The sequence below is a fragment of the Caretta caretta genome, chromosome 2, assembly GCF_965140235.1.
Source record: "Caretta caretta isolate rCarCar2 chromosome 2, rCarCar1.hap1, whole genome shotgun sequence".
Taxonomy (NCBI): domain Eukaryota; kingdom Metazoa; phylum Chordata; order Testudines; family Cheloniidae; genus Caretta; species Caretta caretta.
Window position 1 is genome coordinate 41,213,909 of NC_134207.1, and position 21,041 is coordinate 41,234,949.

At 41.2% G+C, this 21,041-nt stretch overlaps 1 protein-coding gene across 9 annotated transcripts in view; it reads right to left on the bottom strand.

The window, feature by feature from the left end:
• MATN2 (matrilin 2) overlaps positions 1-21,041 on the bottom strand; it is a 122,438-nt gene that overhangs the window by 16,954 nt on the left and 84,443 nt on the right. For 7 of the 9 annotated variants that reach the window (XM_048841307.2, XM_048841306.2, XM_048841309.2 and 4 more), the window contains 11 exons: positions 18,950-19,072; positions 14,617-14,739; positions 12,043-12,165; positions 7,263-7,385; positions 4,451-4,573; positions 4,204-4,326; positions 3,990-4,112; positions 3,712-3,834; positions 3,443-3,565; positions 3,216-3,338; positions 3,020-3,142 (listed from right to left, as the gene is read on the bottom strand). In XM_048841307.2, coding sequence (XP_048697264.2) covers positions 3,020-3,142; positions 3,216-3,338; positions 3,443-3,565; positions 3,712-3,834; positions 3,990-4,112; positions 4,204-4,326; positions 4,451-4,573; positions 7,263-7,385; positions 12,043-12,165; positions 14,617-14,739; positions 18,950-19,072 — 1,353 coding nt within the window. The remainder of the gene's footprint in view (positions 1-3,019; positions 3,143-3,215; positions 3,339-3,442; positions 3,566-3,711; positions 3,835-3,989; positions 4,113-4,203; positions 4,327-4,450; positions 4,574-7,262; positions 7,386-12,042; positions 12,166-14,616; positions 14,740-18,949; positions 19,073-21,041) is intronic. The other 2 variants (XM_075125035.1, XM_075125036.1) reach the window with 2 other exon arrangements.

Here is a 21,041-nt window from a genome sequence, read left to right on the forward strand (position 1 = left end):
TAGAATCATAGATTCCAAGGCCAGAAAGGATCATTGTGATCATCTAGTCTGAGGAGCACAAATAGTTCTATTGGCTTTGTGTGCTTAAAGTTACACATATGGGAGTGTTCATGTACTTAAGTGCTTTGGTTGGATCAGAAGCAGTGCTCAGCACTTTACAGGATTAAGCCCTTAATTTCTCTGTGCCTCAGTTCCTTATTTGTAAAATGGAGGTAATAATACACCCTTACTTCACAGGTGTGTTGTGATGCTAAATTAATTAATGTGTTTAGATAGATGTTTCGATAGGTGTTTAGAAAGATTACTGTGAGCAGTGCCAAAGAAAGTCTTGATATGAATGTACTAATTGTCCTGCATTCAGATATGTATTTGTCAGTTTTGCAAGAAATGAATGACCACCCACCATTTGACCTTATTCTGAAGTTTTCCTCTGTGTTGCAAAACTTACTAAAAACAAAATATATTTGTGCTTTCTTTTTTATCTTCCTCTCTCATCTGAAAGTTTAGATTTTTCTCCCTAATTGCTTGATTAGGGCAGAAACACTGAAGGAACTTTAAGGTAGATCAAATGTTGCCAGCTCCAACCTCATCACTGCTATAACCATGGACAGAAAAAAGAACACCTTTGTTTAGTTAATATTAGGCCAAATCCTCTTGTATTCACTCAGTCAAAATTCTCACTAACTTCTAAGGGAAATGTAACTGAGCAGGGACTGTAGGATTTGCACCTTTATTTCTTTAGGAATTTCAACGTCTCCTCTGACTGCCCCAAATTAACTTTGATTTATAACTTTTACTGGTGTCAAGATCAGTGTGTACTTTCTAGTTACAATTCATAATAGACAATATTCAGATTAGATGGAGATTTTTCTCTCTCCTTTTCTAGGTATTCTAAAGAAAAGGTTTATACAGTGTACTAAAACACTAAGCTCTGGTTAGCTGACCATGTGCCCAGTTTAGCTATGCTTTTCATAGTAACAATCACAAACTTAACATAATATGTTAATATCAACTAGTAATAAATCCTGTCTGCAACTTGGCTTAGTTTTTCAAAATACAAATACATACTGGGATATAGCTATGTTTACATTCCAGATGTCATTATCCTGTTCATTTTCTCCAAGCAATTTAAAATATTTATTATTCTTTACATGTAAATAAAACTTAAAAGCCAACATCCATATATTTTTAGACAGTAATTGATTATTGCAGCTTAACATATCTGTAGGAAAGAGCCAAGAGGTCTTTTGTATATTTTGCAGCATTCTTCCATTGACAGAGGTCAGCAAGGCTACTTGCCTATGCTTTATAAGAGACTTCGAAAAAGTGTCTATTTTTTGTCACAGGCCCCACTTTGGGGCCCTACTCACCTTACAGGAAAGGGTCTGTAACTTTCTTACCACTATTAAGGCTGATGATCACCTTCAGGATGCAGTGCGCAATCACCCTGGTGCATGAAAGAACTGAGGAATGGGGACCTTTGGCTGCCCTTGGCAGTGGGAGTTCCCCATTCCCTCAAACAGAACTTCACTGATCCTAAGTTCTGCTGCCCAAGCAGGAACTAATCCATGACCCATGGTCCTAGGCAATGAGAAGGTTTGGGCAGGTCCATGAGCATTCTATTACCCTTTGGGGGGCAGGTCTCCCAACCTAAGATTAGAATGGACATCTGTCATAAATATAAAGGGAAGGGTAAACACCTTTAAAATCCCACCTGGCCAGAGGAAAAACCCTTTCACCTGTAAAGGGTTAAGAAGCTAGGATAACCTCGCTGGCACCTGACCAAAATGACCAATGAGGAGACAAGATACTTTCAAAGCTGGAGGGGGGGAGAAACAAAGGCTCTCTCTGTCTGTGTGATGCTTTTGCCGGGAACAGAAAAGGAATGGAGACTTAGAACTTAGTAAGTAATCTAGCTAGATATGCATTAGATTCTGTTTTGTTTAAATGCCTGATAAAATAAGCTGTGCTGAATGGAACGTATATTCCTGTTTTTGTGTCTTTTTGTAACTTAAGGTTTTGCCTAGAGGGATTCTCTATGTTTTGAATCTGATTACCCTGTAAGGTATTTACCATCCTGATTTTACAGAAGTGATTCTTTTACTTTTTTTCTTCAATTAAAATTCTTCTTTTAAGAACCTGATTGCTTTTTCATTGTTCTTAAGATCCAAGGGTTTGGGTCTGTGTTCACCTATGCAAATTAGTGAGGATTTTTATCAAACCTTCCCCAGGAAAGGGGGTGTAGGGTTTGGGGAGGATTTTGGGGGGGAAAGACATTTCCAAGTGGGCTCTTTCCCTGTTATATATTTGTTAGACGCTTGGTGGTGGCAGCAATAAAGTCCAAGGGCAAAAGGTAAAATAGTTTGTACCTTGGGGAAGTTTTAACCTAAGCTGGTAAAAATAAGCTTAGCGGGTTTTCATGCAGGTCCCCACATCTGTACCCTAGAGTTCAGAGTGGGGAAGGAAACTTGACAACATCCTTTGTTGCAGAGCCAGACTGGATCATGCAGCTTTGATGGGCTGCACACTGCAGAGGTTTCTAGGGCTTTATATAGTAGTAGAAATGTACATGGTAGTTCATAGAATGGTGGAAGGGAAGGAGGGGGGCGGACTTTCTGTCCCAAACAGCTAACAATCTAATTTAGGAAAACATTGATAAATGGGACAATGGTCAAGGCTTTTCATGTTAGAAGACAGGAAAATTAAGCCTGATGTTCTTTTAAATCAGGAAATACAACCCTATGGTACATGAACCTAATTAAAGTGCAAGTTCCTTGGCAACTTGATTTTTACTTTTGGCCTTTTCCTGATTGGAAAGAATGATTGCTATACTCGCTGGTTTACAAGGACAGTCATTCTTACTTTCTTAATAGCTTTTGCTTCCAAAATCTTCAGGTTAAGTGGTTCAACCTCAAATTTTATATGATTTTTGAAGAAGGGATGCTGGATCAGTTCATTGTAAAATCAAACAAGCAGTTGCTCAATGAATGAAAAATACAGCAAGGATCAAGTTACTTACTTCTGCACATTTTCCCATCTTCTTGGAGTACAAATCCCTTATGGCATTTGCAGACGTAGGAATGGTCATTATTAATGCAAATATGTTCACAGCCATGATCAACCGTTTTGCAGAGGTCTTTATCTGAGAGAGAGTTAAAATGCTTTTATAAATGGGATTACAAGGACAATCTGCCAGTAAATATCAGATTACTTACTTCTACATGTTTTCCCATCCTCTCTGAGTACAAATCCCTCATGGCACTTGCAGACGTATGAACTGTCAGTATTAACACAAATATGTTCACAGCCAGGATCAACTGATTTGCAGGGATCCTTAACTGGAAATAGATTAGATATTTAATATTTTATAAATGCAAAAATTACAAGGACAATCTTCCAAGGAAAGGGCACTTAAGATTGTAGTAAATATCAGGCTACTTACGTCTGCATGTTTTCCCATCGTTTCTTAGTATGAATCCCTCATGGCACTGGCAGGTGTATGAAATGTCATCATTAACACAAACATGTTCACAGCCATGGTCAATGGACTTACAGAGGTCTTTATCTGAGAATAGTTGAGAGTTGGCTGGTTAGAACTACTTTGCATTTATAAAAGATTAGACGGATATTTCTCAAGTAAGAAAGCAATGAAATTCCTTTTTTTTTGGTCCTCTGAAGACATAAATGTACTACAAAGATCAAGCTACTTACTTCTGCATGTTTTCCCATCCTCTCTTAGCACAAATCCCTCATGGCACTGACAGGTGTATGAATCATCATTATTTACACAAACATGTTCACAACCATGGTTGACTGATTTGCAGACGTTCTTATCTGGGAATAGTTAAAATATTTAATATAGTTTGCTAGTTAAAACATATTTATAAATGCAAAAATTACAAGGACAATCTTCCACAAAGAGAGCAATGAAGTTCCTTCTCTTTTTATCTGATGAAGAAAAAATGTACAGTAAAGACCAAGCTACTTACTTCTGCATGTTTTCCCATCCTCTCTCAGTACAAATCCCTCCTGGCACTTACAGATGTAGGAATTGTCATTATTAACACAAATATGTTCACAGCCATGGTCAAATGACTTGCAGACATCCTTATCTGAGAACAGTTGAGAGAGTCTGCTAGTTAAAACACTTCTACAAATTAAACATTACAAGAATAACCTTCCATTAAAGATCAGACTACTTACTTCTGCAAGTTTTCCCATCCCCCCGCAGTACGAATCCCTTACGGCACTTGCAGATGTAGGAATTGTCAGTATTAACACAAACATGTTCACAACCATGGTCAACTGATTTGCAGAGGTCTTTATCTGAGGATAGTTTAGATATTTAATACATTTTACTAGAGACATTCTTTCAGTAAAAGAGCAACGAAGTTCTTTCTTTCTTTGCCTGCTGCACACACAAATGTACGGCAAAAATCAGGTTACTTACTTCTGCACGTTTTCCCATCTTTCCTCAGTGCAAATCCCTCACGGCACTTGCAGATGTATGAATTGTCACTATTAACACAAACATGTTCACAACCATGGTTGACTGATTTGCAGACATTTTTACCTGAGAATAATTTGGACAGAAAAGAAAGTTTGCTCGTTAAAATTTTTATAAATGCAAAGGTTAAAAGTTCTTAGTTTTCCAGTGAAAGAGCCCTGCAGCTCATAATCTTTCAAGTGTTGGCTCAGTGGAATCCAGAAATGCATTTTCAACAACCTCTGACTCTTTCATCTTTGTTTTTTAACAAGCAAGCACATCTTTCTCCTCCTCTTAATCCACGGTCTCTTTATTAAGGGGAAAAAATCAGAGAGCACAGTAACTAGGGGCTAGATTTTCAAAGTTGTTTAGGCAGCTAAAGATGCAGGTAGGCCCCTAGTGGGATTTTCAAAAGTACCTAAGTGTCTGACTCTGACTGAAACCAAGGGGAGTTAGGTGCCTGAATGCCACTGAGGAGCTAGGTGTAGTGCTTTTGAAAATCCCACTCGGTGTCTATGTGAGCACTTCAATACCTTTAAAAAAATCCAGCCCTGGGTCACTGGCCTCTAAGGAATAAGCAGATTTTGAACTGTCAAGTTATTTACATTTCAAATCCAGCTTTTCCTGTGAAAACAAGATATTTATCATCATCTTACGATCTTCAAGCAAAAAAACCTGCTGACCAGAACCAGAACACTCAGGCTTTTTCCCTCTGTGGTTAAATAGATATTTGTCTTTTGTAATAAAAGAGGATTACAAAAGTTCAGTTTACATGGTGTTTAAGGTTGGTGTAAATGATCTGTTGTATTATGTGCTGTGATACCCACAGGAAATCGTCAGCTGATAATGGGTAGACAGATGGCCAGTGAGGACTGCTGATATTTCATTTAATTTTAGCTATACCTTATATTTAAAACAAAACAAAAATTAAAAGCTATACAATCATGTACTAAATATATTTGTTATGCTCATTTTCCTTCCCTTTCTCTCTCTCTTTGTTACACTCCCTTGTTTCAGCTTGTTTTAAATTAAAGTCCTGCACAGAGCTTGTCACGGGATCCACTCAACATAGCGTGCCTCCTGCTGGCCATTCTGGGGATTAGCACATTCCAGCGGCTGCACACACCTCTGGCAGCTTGTTGCACACTCCGTTGCTATTCTCTCTCCAGGAGCTACAGCTTCCACTTTGTGACTTGGCTCTCCGGCCAGCTCACTGTGCTCTTCCCCTTGTGGGTATCAAAGTTTTTCAGGGCAAACTGTCTCAAGCAGTCCACGCTCTGCTGTCTGGTCTGTGCCACTTCCCCAGTGGCTTTGTGGAAACTGTGGCCTGCCCTTTACTCTGGCTTCCAGTTCAGGGGTCCTCTCATCAGCAGCCAAAGTCTGCACTATCCTATTCCTTGCTGCTTTTCCTAAGCCCTTCTTACCCTTTCTAGCTCTCCCTCCTCTCTGGGTTTGCCAGCCAAAAATCCCTTCTCCCAGGGGGTAACTGTAGGCTGCTTGCCGTTGTGATCCCAAACACACCTCCCTTCTCCCAGGGAATGACTGCAGACTACTTCCCCACAGGCTCCTCTGTTATCAGCTTCCTGTCTTTATAAACCACACCCAGCTTCTTCCTCCTCAACTGGGCCCCCTCATCCAATCAGGGGATTATTCAGCTGTAGCCTGTCTGGTTAATTAGCCCCCCTCCTCATCTTGGCCTACATTAACCCTTTCAGGGCACGTTTGGGGTGAACACCCCATCACAGAGCTCAATGCCAATGCAGGAGTCCTCTTGCATGTAACTTCTTGCAGGATCTGGGCCTCAGGTTGTATATACTTTAGGGAAGGGAGCATGTCTTTCTATATGTTTGCATAGTTTCGCACAATGGGGCTCCAATGCTGATTGTGGTTTTAATACAAACAGTAAATAATATTATCAATTTATCACTGTAGTACAGTGGTGGGCAACCTGAGGCCCACAGGCTGCATGCAGCCCGTCAAGGTAAACGGCTGGTGGGCCACCAGACCGTTTGTTTACATTTTCATGGCCACCCGCAGCTCCCAATGGCTGCAGTTCACCTGGCCGCCACTTCCTGCAGCTCCCATTGGCTGGGAACAGTGAACCGCGTCCCCTGGGAGCTACGGGTGGCTGTGCAAATGTAAACAAACGGTCTGGCGGCCCGCCAGCGGATTACCCGATGGGCTGCGGGCCACAGGTTGCCCACCATTGCTGTAGTATCTGAGTCTTTTAAAAGCTTTCCTAATAACACGCTTTTTAACATCAGATGTGAATCATTTTAATGGATTAGTCCCCAAACAACTGGGAATACAATTACATTACTATACACATTATATCTAGGTGGCTTTTAAAGAAGTAAGATACAGCGACTGAGCACTAGAGAGGGCTGTAATACTGAAGAAAATTTGGCAATGATTTTTTCAGACTTTCATTTCATTTCATTACAGTCTTGCCCAAATTATGCAATCCCTTTTTAACGTTCTTTGTCACACAAGTGGGGCAAAGAAATGGAAACGCCATTCATATTGTGAGCTCCTTGGTTGCAGTACAAGGAGCGAGGCCGTAGAAATGTTAAATCTTTTTAACCTAGTTTGTGGAGAAAATTACTGTTGCCTGTTGCAAAATACAAATCTGTACTAATGTACCTTTGGTCCCCAGTTTCATCCCAGAGTCCAGCTTCAGGGCTACTCATTTACATCACACATACTGATTTTATACTGTACAGATGCAGGCAACAAAAGATATGGCACCATGTCACTTGGTCTGATAAAAACTTACGTTTACAAGTTTTCCCATCATCACGAAGCTCATATCCTTCAAAGCACTGACAAGTATAAGATTTTTCACTGTTTACACACAAATGTTCACAACCAGGGTCACTCAGTGCACAATAGTCCACTCCTGAAAATGATATGGAGTTGTAAGAAGAAGTTAAAAATTCATGAATTAGCAGCTGGTCGTCTCTAACACAGCTGCATGATATATGAACAAGCAAATACTGTATTGTTTGAACAATAATTCAGTTCTTTTTCAAAAATAAATATACCTGTCAGAAACATCAAAGGAGTTTTTAGGTATGATTTAGCGTGGTCTCTGTGGGCAGAGGTGAGAAAAAGCTATCTTTCTGTTTGCAATAGCTCAGAAAAGAGAGTCCAGATACTTCAATACTTTTTGAATAAACTATAAAGATATTTTGCTAATTATGTCATATAGTAACATACAGTAACAACCACCAGGTATCAAAACAACAGTGGTTTTCTTCTAAACATTCACCTTTCACTGATGATTCAGCATACATTCTTGATGTGAAAACATGGAGGTGGGCGAGTCTCAGAACTCTCAGTGTACCTGATCTCATTGACATCAATGGATTTGGGATTAGACCATGTGAGCTTTGATGCTGAACAATAATTAACACAAATCATTTTAATTCAGTTACATTTGTCTTCTTAACTTTCCTACGGATTTTCTTTTCTTTAACATGAGACCTAGTGCTCTCAGAGTTCCATACTCGGCACTCCGTCCAGCTGTGTGTGAGCTCTGCTGCATATGGAGTTCCATTTGCTATTGTTGCTAGATGTCAGAGCAGAAGCCAGTTTATTACTAGGGTGTTCCCAGTATTTATGACAGCAGTCTCTTGATTCAGAAGTGGTATATATTAAACACATCTATTCAGCTGCTCATTTAACAGTTATCTGAAAGACCCAAAAATCTTTTATGATAATCTAAAAAGATTGCCCATGTGATTTTAACAGGGTCAGCTGGAGCTCAGGAGCAGAACAAAGTCTGTTCCCAAACAGATGTGCAGAGAGGGGTAAATTGGCAAGTAGAAGAAATACTCAAGAGGGATCAAATTCAGTGCCCAGAGGAGTCCAGGAGTCACTGTATAGCTTTAATGCTTCTAATGGGAATCCAAGTAATACCTGGAGGAAACTAAATCACCAGAGTTTAAAAACATTTTTTCTACTACCAAGGAAACAGGATTTTCCATAGGAAAGTTGATATAATTCTTAAAACAGCAGCTCAGCTTCTTCCCTATATCCATTGGTTCCGCTCGAAGCCGTGGTGCCATCCCTCTCCTCTTTCTGCACAGAAGGCAGGAGTCTGTCCTGGTAGCATTAGTTACCCCTCTTCTGGATGGGTGGATGGATGGATGGATGGATCTCTGTGGACTTCAGGGGGCAGGAGATGGAGGAGCAAAGGTGTTTCCACTTTCTGATTTGCATTATCTTCCCCTGGATCCTCTCTGTGACTGCAGCTGTGCGGTTGCAGGGGGACCTTGCTAATGGTAGTTTGACTCGCTGAAACTTTGTTGCCCAATGGCAGGGAAAGCAGCAGATTCAGGAGCTGTCCATGCAATCAACAGGCTTGGGGAACTGAGGAGGGGGGAAAGGCAGATAGAGTGGCCACCAAAATCTTTGGTGAGGCCTGCCAAACCCCTCTGACCAGTGGGGATAATTCCAGGAAGAGTCAGCAAGGCAAAATTCACCGAGTTTTCCTTTCTCATTGGCCCCTTCTGCAGATTTTTCCACTGAAGCAGGCAATTTATCCTACTAATTCTATTAAACTGGAGTGAATCTTAACACTCATTAGCTATATTAAGAATAGAAACATTGCTAGGGCAAGTTTAATTTCTGATGTATTGAGGCTCCTATGAAGGCTGCATTAGTGACATCTCTACTGAGGACTTGAAGCTCCTGAATAAAGAAGAAAGTCACTTAACAGAATGTGTTCATCCACACGCAGGGCTTCCAGAGCATCATGATTTGTACCTGTATCCACACACACAAGAGGGGTAGAAGATGATGAAAGCAGCAGCACGAAATTTGTGAAGAGGGCCAATGAGCTGGCTGGCTTTAGAATAATATCTACAATAGATCACTCACCAAAACCCTCCTCTTCAACAGCAAAGAGGACAGGATAAGAATGCCCAGTAACATCTTCCTCCCTGCCAGCAGGAGAGAAGAACAGACAGCCAGAGATCCTGAGTGAAGGGTAAATGAGACAGAGGCCTTCCCCCACTAAAGAGATTTTAGAACTGCAGCCTGAAGATGGACACTAGGTTGCTGTCTGCAATGCAATCTGCTATTGCTCACTGACCTACCAGCAGAGTGATCCTGGAGCCCAGAAGCTGAAGAGGTGTGTATGTGGGGGAAGGCACATGGAGCAAGAGCACTGAAAACAGATTTTCCCAGGAAGCACTTATTTGGTCTCTCAGAATACAGGAACATTTGAGTGCAGATCTCTTAGTGCATGTGGTCTTTGTGGGAAGATACATATTTAATGGAGAGTGATGATGCATGTTCTTCGGAGGGCTTTGTACATACCTGTATTTTGTGGAAGATGGATAGCATAGCCTATGTTGTGTAGGATGCCTGACTAGATGATCATAATGGTCCTTTTTGGCCTTAAAAATCTATAAATATGTATCTGCAACCAGGAATGAGAGGATTTTTTTTACATATATGGGGCGTGAAGATACTTGGGGAGCATGGACTCTTGTAAGTATATTTCTATGGTCTGTACAGTTGTTTATTAATAATTCAGCTGGGATTTTCACAGGAACCTGAAGGGAATTAGGTGCCCAAATTTCACTGATTTATGTGCCTAACTTCCTTAGACTCTTTTGAAAACCCCAGCCTTGTAATTTCATTGGCCAGACTTCTATTTCTAATTCCATCTTCCTGTAACTATCCATGCACAGGTGCCAACTTCTAGTTTGCTCTGGGGGTACTCCTCCCCTGCTCCAGCCCAAGAGCCCACTCCACTCCACCCCTACCACATAGGCCCTGCCCTCACCCTGGCTCTTCCCCACCCCTGCTCCACCCCCTCCCCGAGGCCCCCACGTGCCCACCGCCACTCTATGCCCTCCCCCAAGTCCCCCACCAAGCTGCCAAACAGCTGTTTGGAGGCAGCCACCGAACAGCTGTTAGTCGGTGTAGCCTGACAGCTATTTGGTGATGCCCCTGATTAGCTCATTGGGGGCACCGCCAAACAGCTGTGGCTGCTGGGTGCTGAGTACACACTATTTTTTTCCATGGGTGCTCCAGCCCCGCATACCCATGGAGTTCTCCATAAGTACTCAGAATTTGTTCTCATTATTCCGTGCATTTTAAAAATGCAGAATTCAAGCACAAATTGAAGATTCGGCGCACTCCTTATATGACAATATACACACTCAGCAACGGCAGAAAAAACGACTTTCAATCTGAGCTACTTCAAATTTACAGTCTCAGCTGCTCAACTGAAAGCACAGTTTGATGCAGAATAAGCTATTGTCTCTGCTTTTTTTAAAGTTACTAGAAGTTCTTAGTCATTGGATGAGAAGCAAATATATTGTCTTGGATAAAAAGGTGGCTAGGAAACAGAAAGCAAAGAGAAGGATTAAATGGTAAATTTTCATCATGGCAAAAGCTTAGCAGCAGGGTGCCTCAAGGTTGTTTAACATTTTTACTAATTATCTGTAAAAAGGGGGTAGATAGTGAGGTAGCCAAAACTGCAGATTACTTAGTTATTTATGTTAGTCAAGACCAGAGAGGCCTGTGAGGAACTTCTGAAAGATCAAAACAAGCTAAGTGAATGGACAATATGATGCCAAATGAAATTCAATGTAGCTAAATGCAAAATAATGAACATTGCAGGAAAAAAAATTGAAGTCCTTAAGTACTTGTACACTTTACAGGATTCTAAATTCACTCAAGAAAGGGACCTGGGCATCACTGTAGATGTCAATACATAGCCGTGGTCTAAAAAGCTAACAAATGTTTCAGTGCATAAGGAATGGGATGCTGAATAATACGGAAACTATTATAATGCTATTACATAAATTAATCGTGTGGCATCATCTGGAATACTGTGTGCAGTACTGGTCATGCCATCTCAAAAAGGCTACCGCAGAACTAAAGGAGATTCAGAAAGGCGCAACAAGAAAGATCTCTGGAAAAACTCTCAGATGAAGAGGCACTGAAAAGATTGGGACTGTCACCTTAGAAAGAAGATGAATAAGAGGGAACAAGATTAAATTATATATAAAATAATGAACAGGGTATTGGGAAGACAGATCATGAGCTTCTGTTCTCCCTATCTCATAACACAAGAACAAGGGGACATTAAATAAAATTAAAACGTGGAAAGTTAAAAAATCACTAAAAGGAAATACTTTTTCATACAATAAATAATGAAACTGTGAAACTGTCTGCTACTGTCAGTCATTGAGGGCCAGAACCTAACAAGAGTCAAATTATCCAGAGTTGTCACAATTAATGATGATAAAAATGTTTTGGAAGGGATATCAAGCCTCATGTTTTAGAACTTATGTCAATCTCTAACTATTATAGACCAGGATGAAACCTAATGTGGGGGACAGATTACCCCATATCTGTCTACTGCAGGGTTCTCGCATCTTTCTCTGAAGCATTTGGTACTGGCCACCGTCAGAGACAGAATACAGGACTACATAGACCTTGGGTCTGATGCAGCATATCAATTCCTATGTTCCTAGTGTTTGTTTGCTTCCCTCCGCTTTCATTCTGATCAAAGAAATAATCAAGAGACTTACGTGTGCAGGTTTTTAGGTCTTCATTAATGATGAATCCTTCAGAACACTGACAGACATATGAATCGCCTGTGTTCAGGCACAGCTGCTCACAGCCATGGTTGTTCTCAGCACAGTGATCCACTCCTAATGGTTTATGTTAGGAATTAAGAAAACACATTAGAGAGTAAAAGACCAAAACCATGACATGGTACTAAGTGCTTCAGAATCTTTGTACATATGATTATCAAGAAAAAAAATCATAAACGTTTGCACTTACATAGCTAACCCATCTAAGGATCCATTTGAGAAACATGAGTTAATTTATCCTTATAACAGCTCAGTGAGGTAGGTATTTATTATCCCTATGTTACAGACAATAAATGTAAGGCATGGAAAGGTGACGACTTGCCCATAATCACAAAGGGAATCTGCAACAGAGTTGGGAATAGAGAACCCAGGAATCCTAACAGTGTTATGCCTAAACCACGAGGCTATGCTCTCTTTTTCACACACAGAAATCTTTTCTTTGTTCACGACACGTTTTTCTCAGACAGTAAATGTGAGTGTTAGTCATTGATAAGTTTCAACTTATTCCACAACAATTAGAGGATTATGAGTCAATTCTGTTTAAACTGACAGATATAGTAATTTAAAAATATTCTTTTGCTGCTAGGTTCTATCTGCTAAAGCCAAACTATGGGACACTTAAAAACGGAGAGTGTAGGGGACTTAATGTAACCACTTTGCATTTTATTGATTCTGTATTTGTGATGGAAATGGTCTCTATAAATATATAGAGTGAAATATATGTGTGAAATATATGTGTGAATTTGAGTTTAAAGTCTGCCCTGTATGTCCTAACAAGGGACAATTAAGAGGTATGGTTAATAGTTCATAAAGCAAGATATGTGCTTGTGTGAAGGTGTTGTGTAACTCTGCTGATTTTGTAAAAATACAGAGCAAAGCACTTTTTAGCAAGAAAAAATCTTAAAAGCTTTTTATAGCAAGCCTTATAGCAACCCTTAACATTTTATAGTGGACATTCTTCACTATTCTTAGTCACATGGGTGAAATTCACCCTAGGTCAACTTGACTGTAGTCAGTGTTACCCAATATAAATGTGGTCTATTATGTCTCAATTCCGCAAAGCCTTTAAAGATGCAAAAATTTACTGGATTATCAGAGTCATATCCATAGCCATTTGCTAAGCTTAATAAGGCCTCCTCTATTGTGTAAGATTGTTTTTTTTTTTAAATTATATATAATATATTTACAGAAATCTGTCCCGATTTAACATCATACATAGTTACAAATACTGTTGGCCTGAACAAGTGAAGCTGAGATTGAAGCTTTTACTAGTTACAATAAGTTCCAGTTGGCACATTCTCCTTTTTTCCATAAGTTTACATCATCATAAGTGGAGCTGTGCTTTGGGGCCGTTGTACAAGAGAAATGCGAAACAACTAAAATAAACAAACCATTATCCTATTTGGAAGATTACAGTCTCAGATCACCATCATCTGTTACAAATAAGAGATGCCAATTGTAATATGTATTATTGATATCACTTTTAAAATCTAAACCTTCTAGCTTCTCACACTAAATCTTTCCTTATGTTCTTTTAAGTAACAAAATAATCACAAATTATAGTTGTCACCAGGCTTCTGGAACTACAGTAACTATAAACTTAGGTCAACATGTTTTGATACCTAAATCTGCAAAAATAAAAATTGTAATGCTAAAAAAGAGAAAAGGGCCAAGATTTTCAAAAGCGACCAGTAAATTGGGTTGCCTCAAGTGTGGCATGCCCTATTGGTGACACCTCAAAGGGGCCTAATTTTCAGAAAGAGCTAAGCACCTTCCCATCTGAAAATCAAACCACGTTGTCTAATTTACTTATATTACAATGTATCAAAGTTTTTGTGTATGTTGCAGAATCCATCAACATTTTCTTTTGATCACCGAAGATAATAACTTTCTTAATTATATAAGTCTTTGGGTACATTTTTCCAAATGGCATATGTACATCAAGAAAAATTGCAGCTCTCTGCATTTTTAAAGTGCTGCTTTAAATATGCAAAATGGTTCTGGAGAAAACAATATATTTTGACAACTAAAGCGATTGCAAATATATAGGGTTGGCATGATTTTTGGTAGAACATCATTCCTTTAGCGGTATTCTCATTACCATATAGCAAGAGTTATGTTTATATCAGATAGACTTCAGAAGAAAAAAAATAAACCAGCCTTTGAGATGAAAAAATCATTAGTATTAGGCATGTAACTGTCTAAATATCAGCTAATATTGGATGAATTTTTAACAAGCACTTCAAAGTATGTCAGGCACTCCTGCTAAATAAACAATTCCTGTTATTAGAATGTTATAAGACGATACACTTGTTCTCCACTGGGTGGACATATGCAGGCATTTTACCAACATTACCTCACTGGAGCTGGCTCTTGTTGGACTTTACAGTTACAACAGTTTACATAGCTCTAAAAGATCTCAGAAGGGCCCCTGGAGAGTTCCCTTGTCCTTTTCAAAACTCAGTCCCATGCAAGAACTAATTGCTGCAGTTTGTGTGAAACACTCACTTCTGCACGTTTTGCTATCAAGGTTTAGGGTGTATCCACTATGACATCTGCACACAAAAGAGTCTTCTGTGTTAACACATTCCTGTTCACAGCCATGTTTACCCAAAGCACAGAAGTTTATTCCTGTGGAGAGAGAGGTTAAAGAATACAAGCTAAGTATGCTGGTTACTGAACAAAACATCATGCTTCTTAAATGTTACTAACTTCCATGTGACTGTTAATAAAACTGTGGGAAGCAGCTGATCTGGTGGCCTATTAGTAAAAATGTGCAAGACTTTGCTTTGATTCCCAAACGCTTTTTTCCCCAGCCATCACAAGTAACATCAACACTTTGGGGAGGAGGAGTGCCTGGTACTGCTCAACAGTGACACACACAGTTTGGCTTAGAAAAGAGGAAGTAGAAAAGTTGATGGATTGTTTTATTTTATAAGTCTGTTTCATGTGAACCATGAAGTAAAGTGTTTGGGAATGAGAGCCCCCTTCTGAAAATACTACCAAACTGAAGGGCTGATCCAAAGCCCACTGAAGTCACTGAAAAGAATCCCATTGACATTAGTAGGGACATTATCATGTCCCTAATTCACAACTGTACTCCTGGTAATAAACATGCTTGGAAATGTTTTCAGAATTGGACCCTTTGCTCCTGGTCCTGTAAAGTCCTGAATATAGTCACAATGCTATATAAAATTATAAACATAGCAGCAATCCAGACTGCTGTTAAAAATGATACTGGTACATGAAAGCACATACCGAAACGCACATTTTTTGTGAAGATGAAAGACATTTCATCATGTTCCAAAAGAGGCTATTTTCTTAGCTTTACTCTTAGCTTGTGAGAAACATTAATACTACCTCTTGCTCCTGGCTTTCATAGTGCTTAGGTACTAAGAAAAACTAGCTGCTTCATCTGCGTGCAGGTTCTATATATGCCTTAAGAATCTCTCATGATTGCATCTGCTTTGACACAAGCTTGCTGGGTCCCACACAAGAGTAGCTGCGTCATAGAAATCATAGAAATGTAGGACTGGAAGGAACCTCAGTATATCACCTACTCCCGTCTCCTGCACGGAGGCCTGATTTACACTACAAAATTAGTCCACCTAGCTGCACATCTGTCTACACTTAAATTTGTCTCCCACTGATGTAAGTGCCCCTTTATGTGAACATAGTAGCACCAGCTCCCCGAGCAGCATTGAGCCATGGTTGCTGTACGGAGTTCAATGCAGCGCAAGTGTAGACACTGCATTACCTATGTTGACCCTAACTAGTCCTCCAGCAGCTGTCCCACAATGCCCAACGATCTGGTCACAATTGTTAACTCCACTGCCCAGAGGTCACATATACCACAAGCCTCCACTCCTTTAAAACCCCTGTGAATTTTTGAAATGCCTGTTCCTGGTTGTCCTGTTTGGTGAGCACACTTCTATCTGCTCTCCTTTGTTGTGTGCAACTGACCATGCCAGCTACATGCTCCAGCTGCACTCCTGCCTGGAGTAGATGGGAGGTATTGGGTCTCCTGGGCCTATGGGGAGACGAGGCTGTGCAGGCCCAGCTCTGAACCAGCTGTAGAAACATCGTCTACATCGAAGAGCAGCTTGCTCTGGGGAGGCAGAAAAAGGGCTACGACAGGGACCAGCAGTAGTGACAGCCATGAAAGTCAAGGAACTGTGGCAGGCATATCAGAAAGCCAGTAAGGCTAACCATCGACCTGGTGCCAAGCCACAGACCTGCTGCTTTTACATAGAGCTACATTCCACCATCCCACACACCAGCATGGATACCTCTGAGGCCCCTGCTGTGAACAGCGAGGAGGAGGAGTGTGGGGGACAGGTGACTGGGGGGGCCAGCAATGCTGTGACCCAGGACCGTTTTTTGACTCCACCGCAGTCCAACTAGTCCCTGTAATCAAGCACGGGTGAGCCTGATGCAGGGGAAGGAAACTTGAGTAAGCCTGTAAATGAATTTCCCATTCAAGTGACAGCACCCCCAATTTAGCTGGACACAGCTATCAACTTTTCATTAATTCACTCATACTACAAGAGGTAATGATACAACAAAGAGCTAGCTGCTTTTCATTCCCCTCTAGAGTTAGGCGGGGGAGGGGGCCATGTGGAGCAGTTTGTTTATATGCACTCTTGAGTCCTCCTGAGAGATAGATGAAACTTCCCTGGAGGTACAAGGCAATCCTCTCCCGAAGGTTTCTAGAGATGGCAGCCTTAGTTTTTCCTCCGCGGTAGGACACGCTCCCATGCCAGTCGGCGATAACTTCAGCAGGCACCATTCAAATACACAGTCTAGCAGCATTCAGACCCAGATGACTTGAAGACGCCAGCGACAGTTGTGCTCTCTGTGCCTTTGCTACCCTCAGGAGTGAGATAGCAGCCAAAGCCACCCCCACCTATTGAAAAGGGTGCCAGTATTCAGTGCCCGTGCCCTATACTCATAGTTTCATGTAACTGAGCAATTCCCTTCTCCTTTCCCTCACCTCTGGCAGCTCATACTCACCATGGCTTGAGCAGAGAGTGGCACCAGGCACAAGCACTCCAAAGCAGAAGTGTCAGTAAACTCATTTTGTTTAACACTTTAGGGCAGCAAGGGAAGGAGGGAGTGCTGAATCGGAAGTTTCGCTTTCCATTTCTGCTGTACTGACAATAGTGCCTCTGTGTGTGTTAGCTGCAGCTGTTGCAGCCTTGAGAGGTTCTCCCTCCACACCAGAAGCGGTGCTCCACCATCTGCTGCTGCTCTGTGAATGCCACCAATAACCTTGACCTGGTTCTCGCTATGTCCCACAGTAAACTGACCACCGTGTTCCTTGCAGCTCTTCTTGCGGCTCTGTAAATACTGGAGAACTGTGCATCCTGTGCTTGCGGTGCTCATGACAATAGTGCAGAGCTATGCAATCTTCATGCTTCTGCCAGAGACTCCAGGCAGTGACAAGTCCCATGCAGGTTCAGAGGAAATTGAAAATAGGTGCAAAAATTATGGGAGAAAGATGATATTATGGGATGGAGAATAGTACATTATGGGACGTTGACCCCCGGCTCTCAGTCACCCCTACGCGAGTCGTTTCTGCCCCACCAGGCATTGCCGAAACTACCCAAAAGACAGTGTGCTGAATGGTGGCAGGTTGCACACTGGGATACCTATCCATGGTGCACCTACCCATTGACACAAGCACTCCTGGAGAGTACGTGCAGCGCCGACGCAAGGAGACAAGCATGTACACGCACAAGTGATATACTAACTGCTGCGGCTTTATGCTGACGTAACTTGTGTCAGGAAAACTTTGTAGTATAGACATGGCTTAAGTATTATCCACACCATCCATGATAGTTATATGTCTAACCTGCTCTTAAAAACCTCCAGTGATGTAGATTCCACATCCTCCCTAGAAAATTTGTTCTACACCAAGGTCCACACGTCTCATTTAGGAAGCTGATACAATGGAGGCAGTTTTCTAAGCTTTGTAAGAAACTGGGATGGTGATTTAAAGCAGTGGTTCTCAGCCACGGGTCCAAGGCCCCCTGGGGGGCCACAAGCAGGTTTCAGGGGGGCCGCCAAGCAGGGCCAGCATTAGACTCTCTGGGTAGTAAGCTGAAGCTCCACTGCATGGGGCTGAAGGCCAGGGCCCTGAGCCCTGCCACCTGGGGCTGAAGCCAAAGCCTGAGCAATGTAGCTTCATGCAGCCCCCTGTGGCATGGTGCCAAGGAAACTTCTCTGCTTGCTACCTCCTAACACCAGCTCTGGCTTTTATATGCAGAAAACCAGTTATTGTGGCACAGGTGGGCCATGAAGTTTTTATAGCATGGGGGGTGTGGGTGTGGGAACTCAGAAAGAAAAAGGATGAGAACCCCTGATGTAAAGAACTCCATAGTGTTTAAAATATAAACGTAAACTGCTTTTAATAACTAAATAATACATCCCCTACTTTCCCAAAATTAGTCAAAGGCATCTGTCCTTGGCTACAACATAAATTTGAAGTATTTAGGCCAAAACCACTTGAGTTACGACAAGCCCAAATAAGAAAATTTCAAAGTAGTAATGAACGACCTGGTTTTGAGCCATCATATGTCCCATAGTACTCCCCAGAATTGCTTCAGAAAAATTGTAATGTGGTGTAAAATCTGGTCTGTGAAATATCAAGGAGTTTGGTTTAGGTTTTGGCAAAGTTATGGGGTGAAGGAAGGGGGCTGAGGTTAAAAATCACATTAAAATAGAATGTTTGTTTCAGCCTTCACTATGGAAAAGGCTATGATCTTTCTGTAAAGTCAGCCATACAGGTTTTCAGAAGTAAAAGCAGATGAGCTTTATTGCATACTGTAGGACAACTTACTTTTGCAAGTTCTCTTATCTGGATTAAGAGTAAACCCTTGTCGGCACCGACAAAAATAGGAATCATCTTTATTAACACATTCCTGTTGACAGCCATGGGTCTGCAAAGCACAGTAATCTGGTCCTGTAAAAAGAAAAAAATGTGCAGCAATGAGGAACATTGACAAATACATTAAATTAAAACCAATTATCTTGGTTTCTTTCAACGAGCATCTCTCTTTCTGGACATGCTGCTGACACCTTGCCATACTGTCTCAAGCTGTGAAAACAAAATGTTCCATTTTCACACATACTATAATGCAGCATACATATTTTTAATGAGCCCCTGGGGGATAAGTTTTTCATGGGAGGATGTACAGAAATGAGTGTTGGTATTTTTGAGATTTTTGCAGCTAAATACCCATAGATCACACTGAAAATGTATCACATGGTTTTCTAACAAAGTACCTGGTTATACTATTTTACTGCATGCAAGTTAGATATGATTTATAAGAAGAAGTGTATTAGTGTGCTTCTGGGTGCCTCTCACCAGATCAGAGCATTACTTCACCTGCAAAGTCAGTGTCTGAACAACTCAGGTTTGTTTGCTTTGCAGTTCCCTCATTTAAGTTGCTCATGAGATGATAGTCATGAAGGTTCACAGGCAACCATTACCACCAATGTATAAAGTATGTTAGAAAGGGAAGCTCACTGTGCAGTGATCAGTGGGATCTATGCACAATTAGGGCCTGATTCAACACCAGTGAAGTCAATGAGATTTTTGTCATTTACTTCACTTAGAAGCAGCATTTGGCCATAAGGCCCTCACTGGTTTTATATCGGTGTAGCTCCACTGACTTCAGTGGAGATACTACTGATTTATACCAATCAGAGTTAGCCCCTAACCCTTCATTCCTGGCAAAATTAGATAAGAGGGCAGAGGTTAGTTCCTTAAGGTCAAATTTTTAAAGGTAGTTAGTCAGGCTGGCTGGAAAACATGAATCCAGGTTGTGAACATTTTTGAGGTTTTGATACGTGGTTTCATGCCTCATTGGAAGAAAACTGAGACCCTTCAAAATTTTTCATGAAAAAAACACAGAGAGCCTACCCACGGCAGAAGAGCCAATAGTTTGGGCACTTGCCTGGGAGAGACTCAGTTTGATTCACTGCTCTGAATCAGTTGCTCTTAATCTCTCCTTCTAGAGGTCTTCCACTCTGAACCAGGCAGAGCAGGGACTCGAACCCAAGTCTTCCACCTCCCAGAGGAGTGTGCTAACAACTGGAATACAGACTATTCAGGTCATGCTTTTGTCTCAGAAATTCCATCTTGGACCTCAGAAACATTCCCAAGGAACATTTCTTCACAACCAATTTGTTTCCATGAAAAGTTTTGGTTTTTGACAGATCAGCATTTTCGGAGAGAAAAATGTTTTCCTGAAAAATTCTTGACTAGTTATTGTTTACGCTCCTAAAGACACAGGTAGGTGCTTAGGTGCTTTTGAAAATCCCAGTAGGTGCCCATCTGCATCTGTAGGTACCCAGATACCTTTAAAAATCTGACCATTAGAGGTGAGTCAAAGGTTACCTAGATAAACTTTGTGGTATAGAGACTGTCTTTTTTATATGTGTTTGTATAGAGCCTTTCACAGTGGGGCCCTGGTATATGATTGAGGCTTAGAATGCAGAAGGCTCCTCTCCTCTCCAGAGGTAGCAGCATGGGGTCCCACGGCATCCCACAGGTAACAAGAGAGGCTCCCCTAAAAAGGAGCAGAATCAGCAACAAGGCAGGAAGACCCCTAATAAGTACTCCAGGAGCCAGGATGTACAAGGTATACCTGCTTGGGCTAGTGTTGGCAAACCCCCAGAGCAGTGTGTCTTGCAGTTAATGTTGAAATGGATGGGGAGTTCACACCTCTCAGTGCTTTTGTTTCAAGCTGTCTTGGTAACACTTATTTAAGTTTCAGGCTTTTCTTTGTGACCATAAGGGGCTAGCAGCTTAATTTTTTTTCTTTTTGTAAATGAAAGCCAAAATGATGATGTAATCAAATGACTCTGGGAGCTAGAGCCCTAAGCATGGGCTATAATGCTTATACCTTAATCTAGTCCTGCACTTA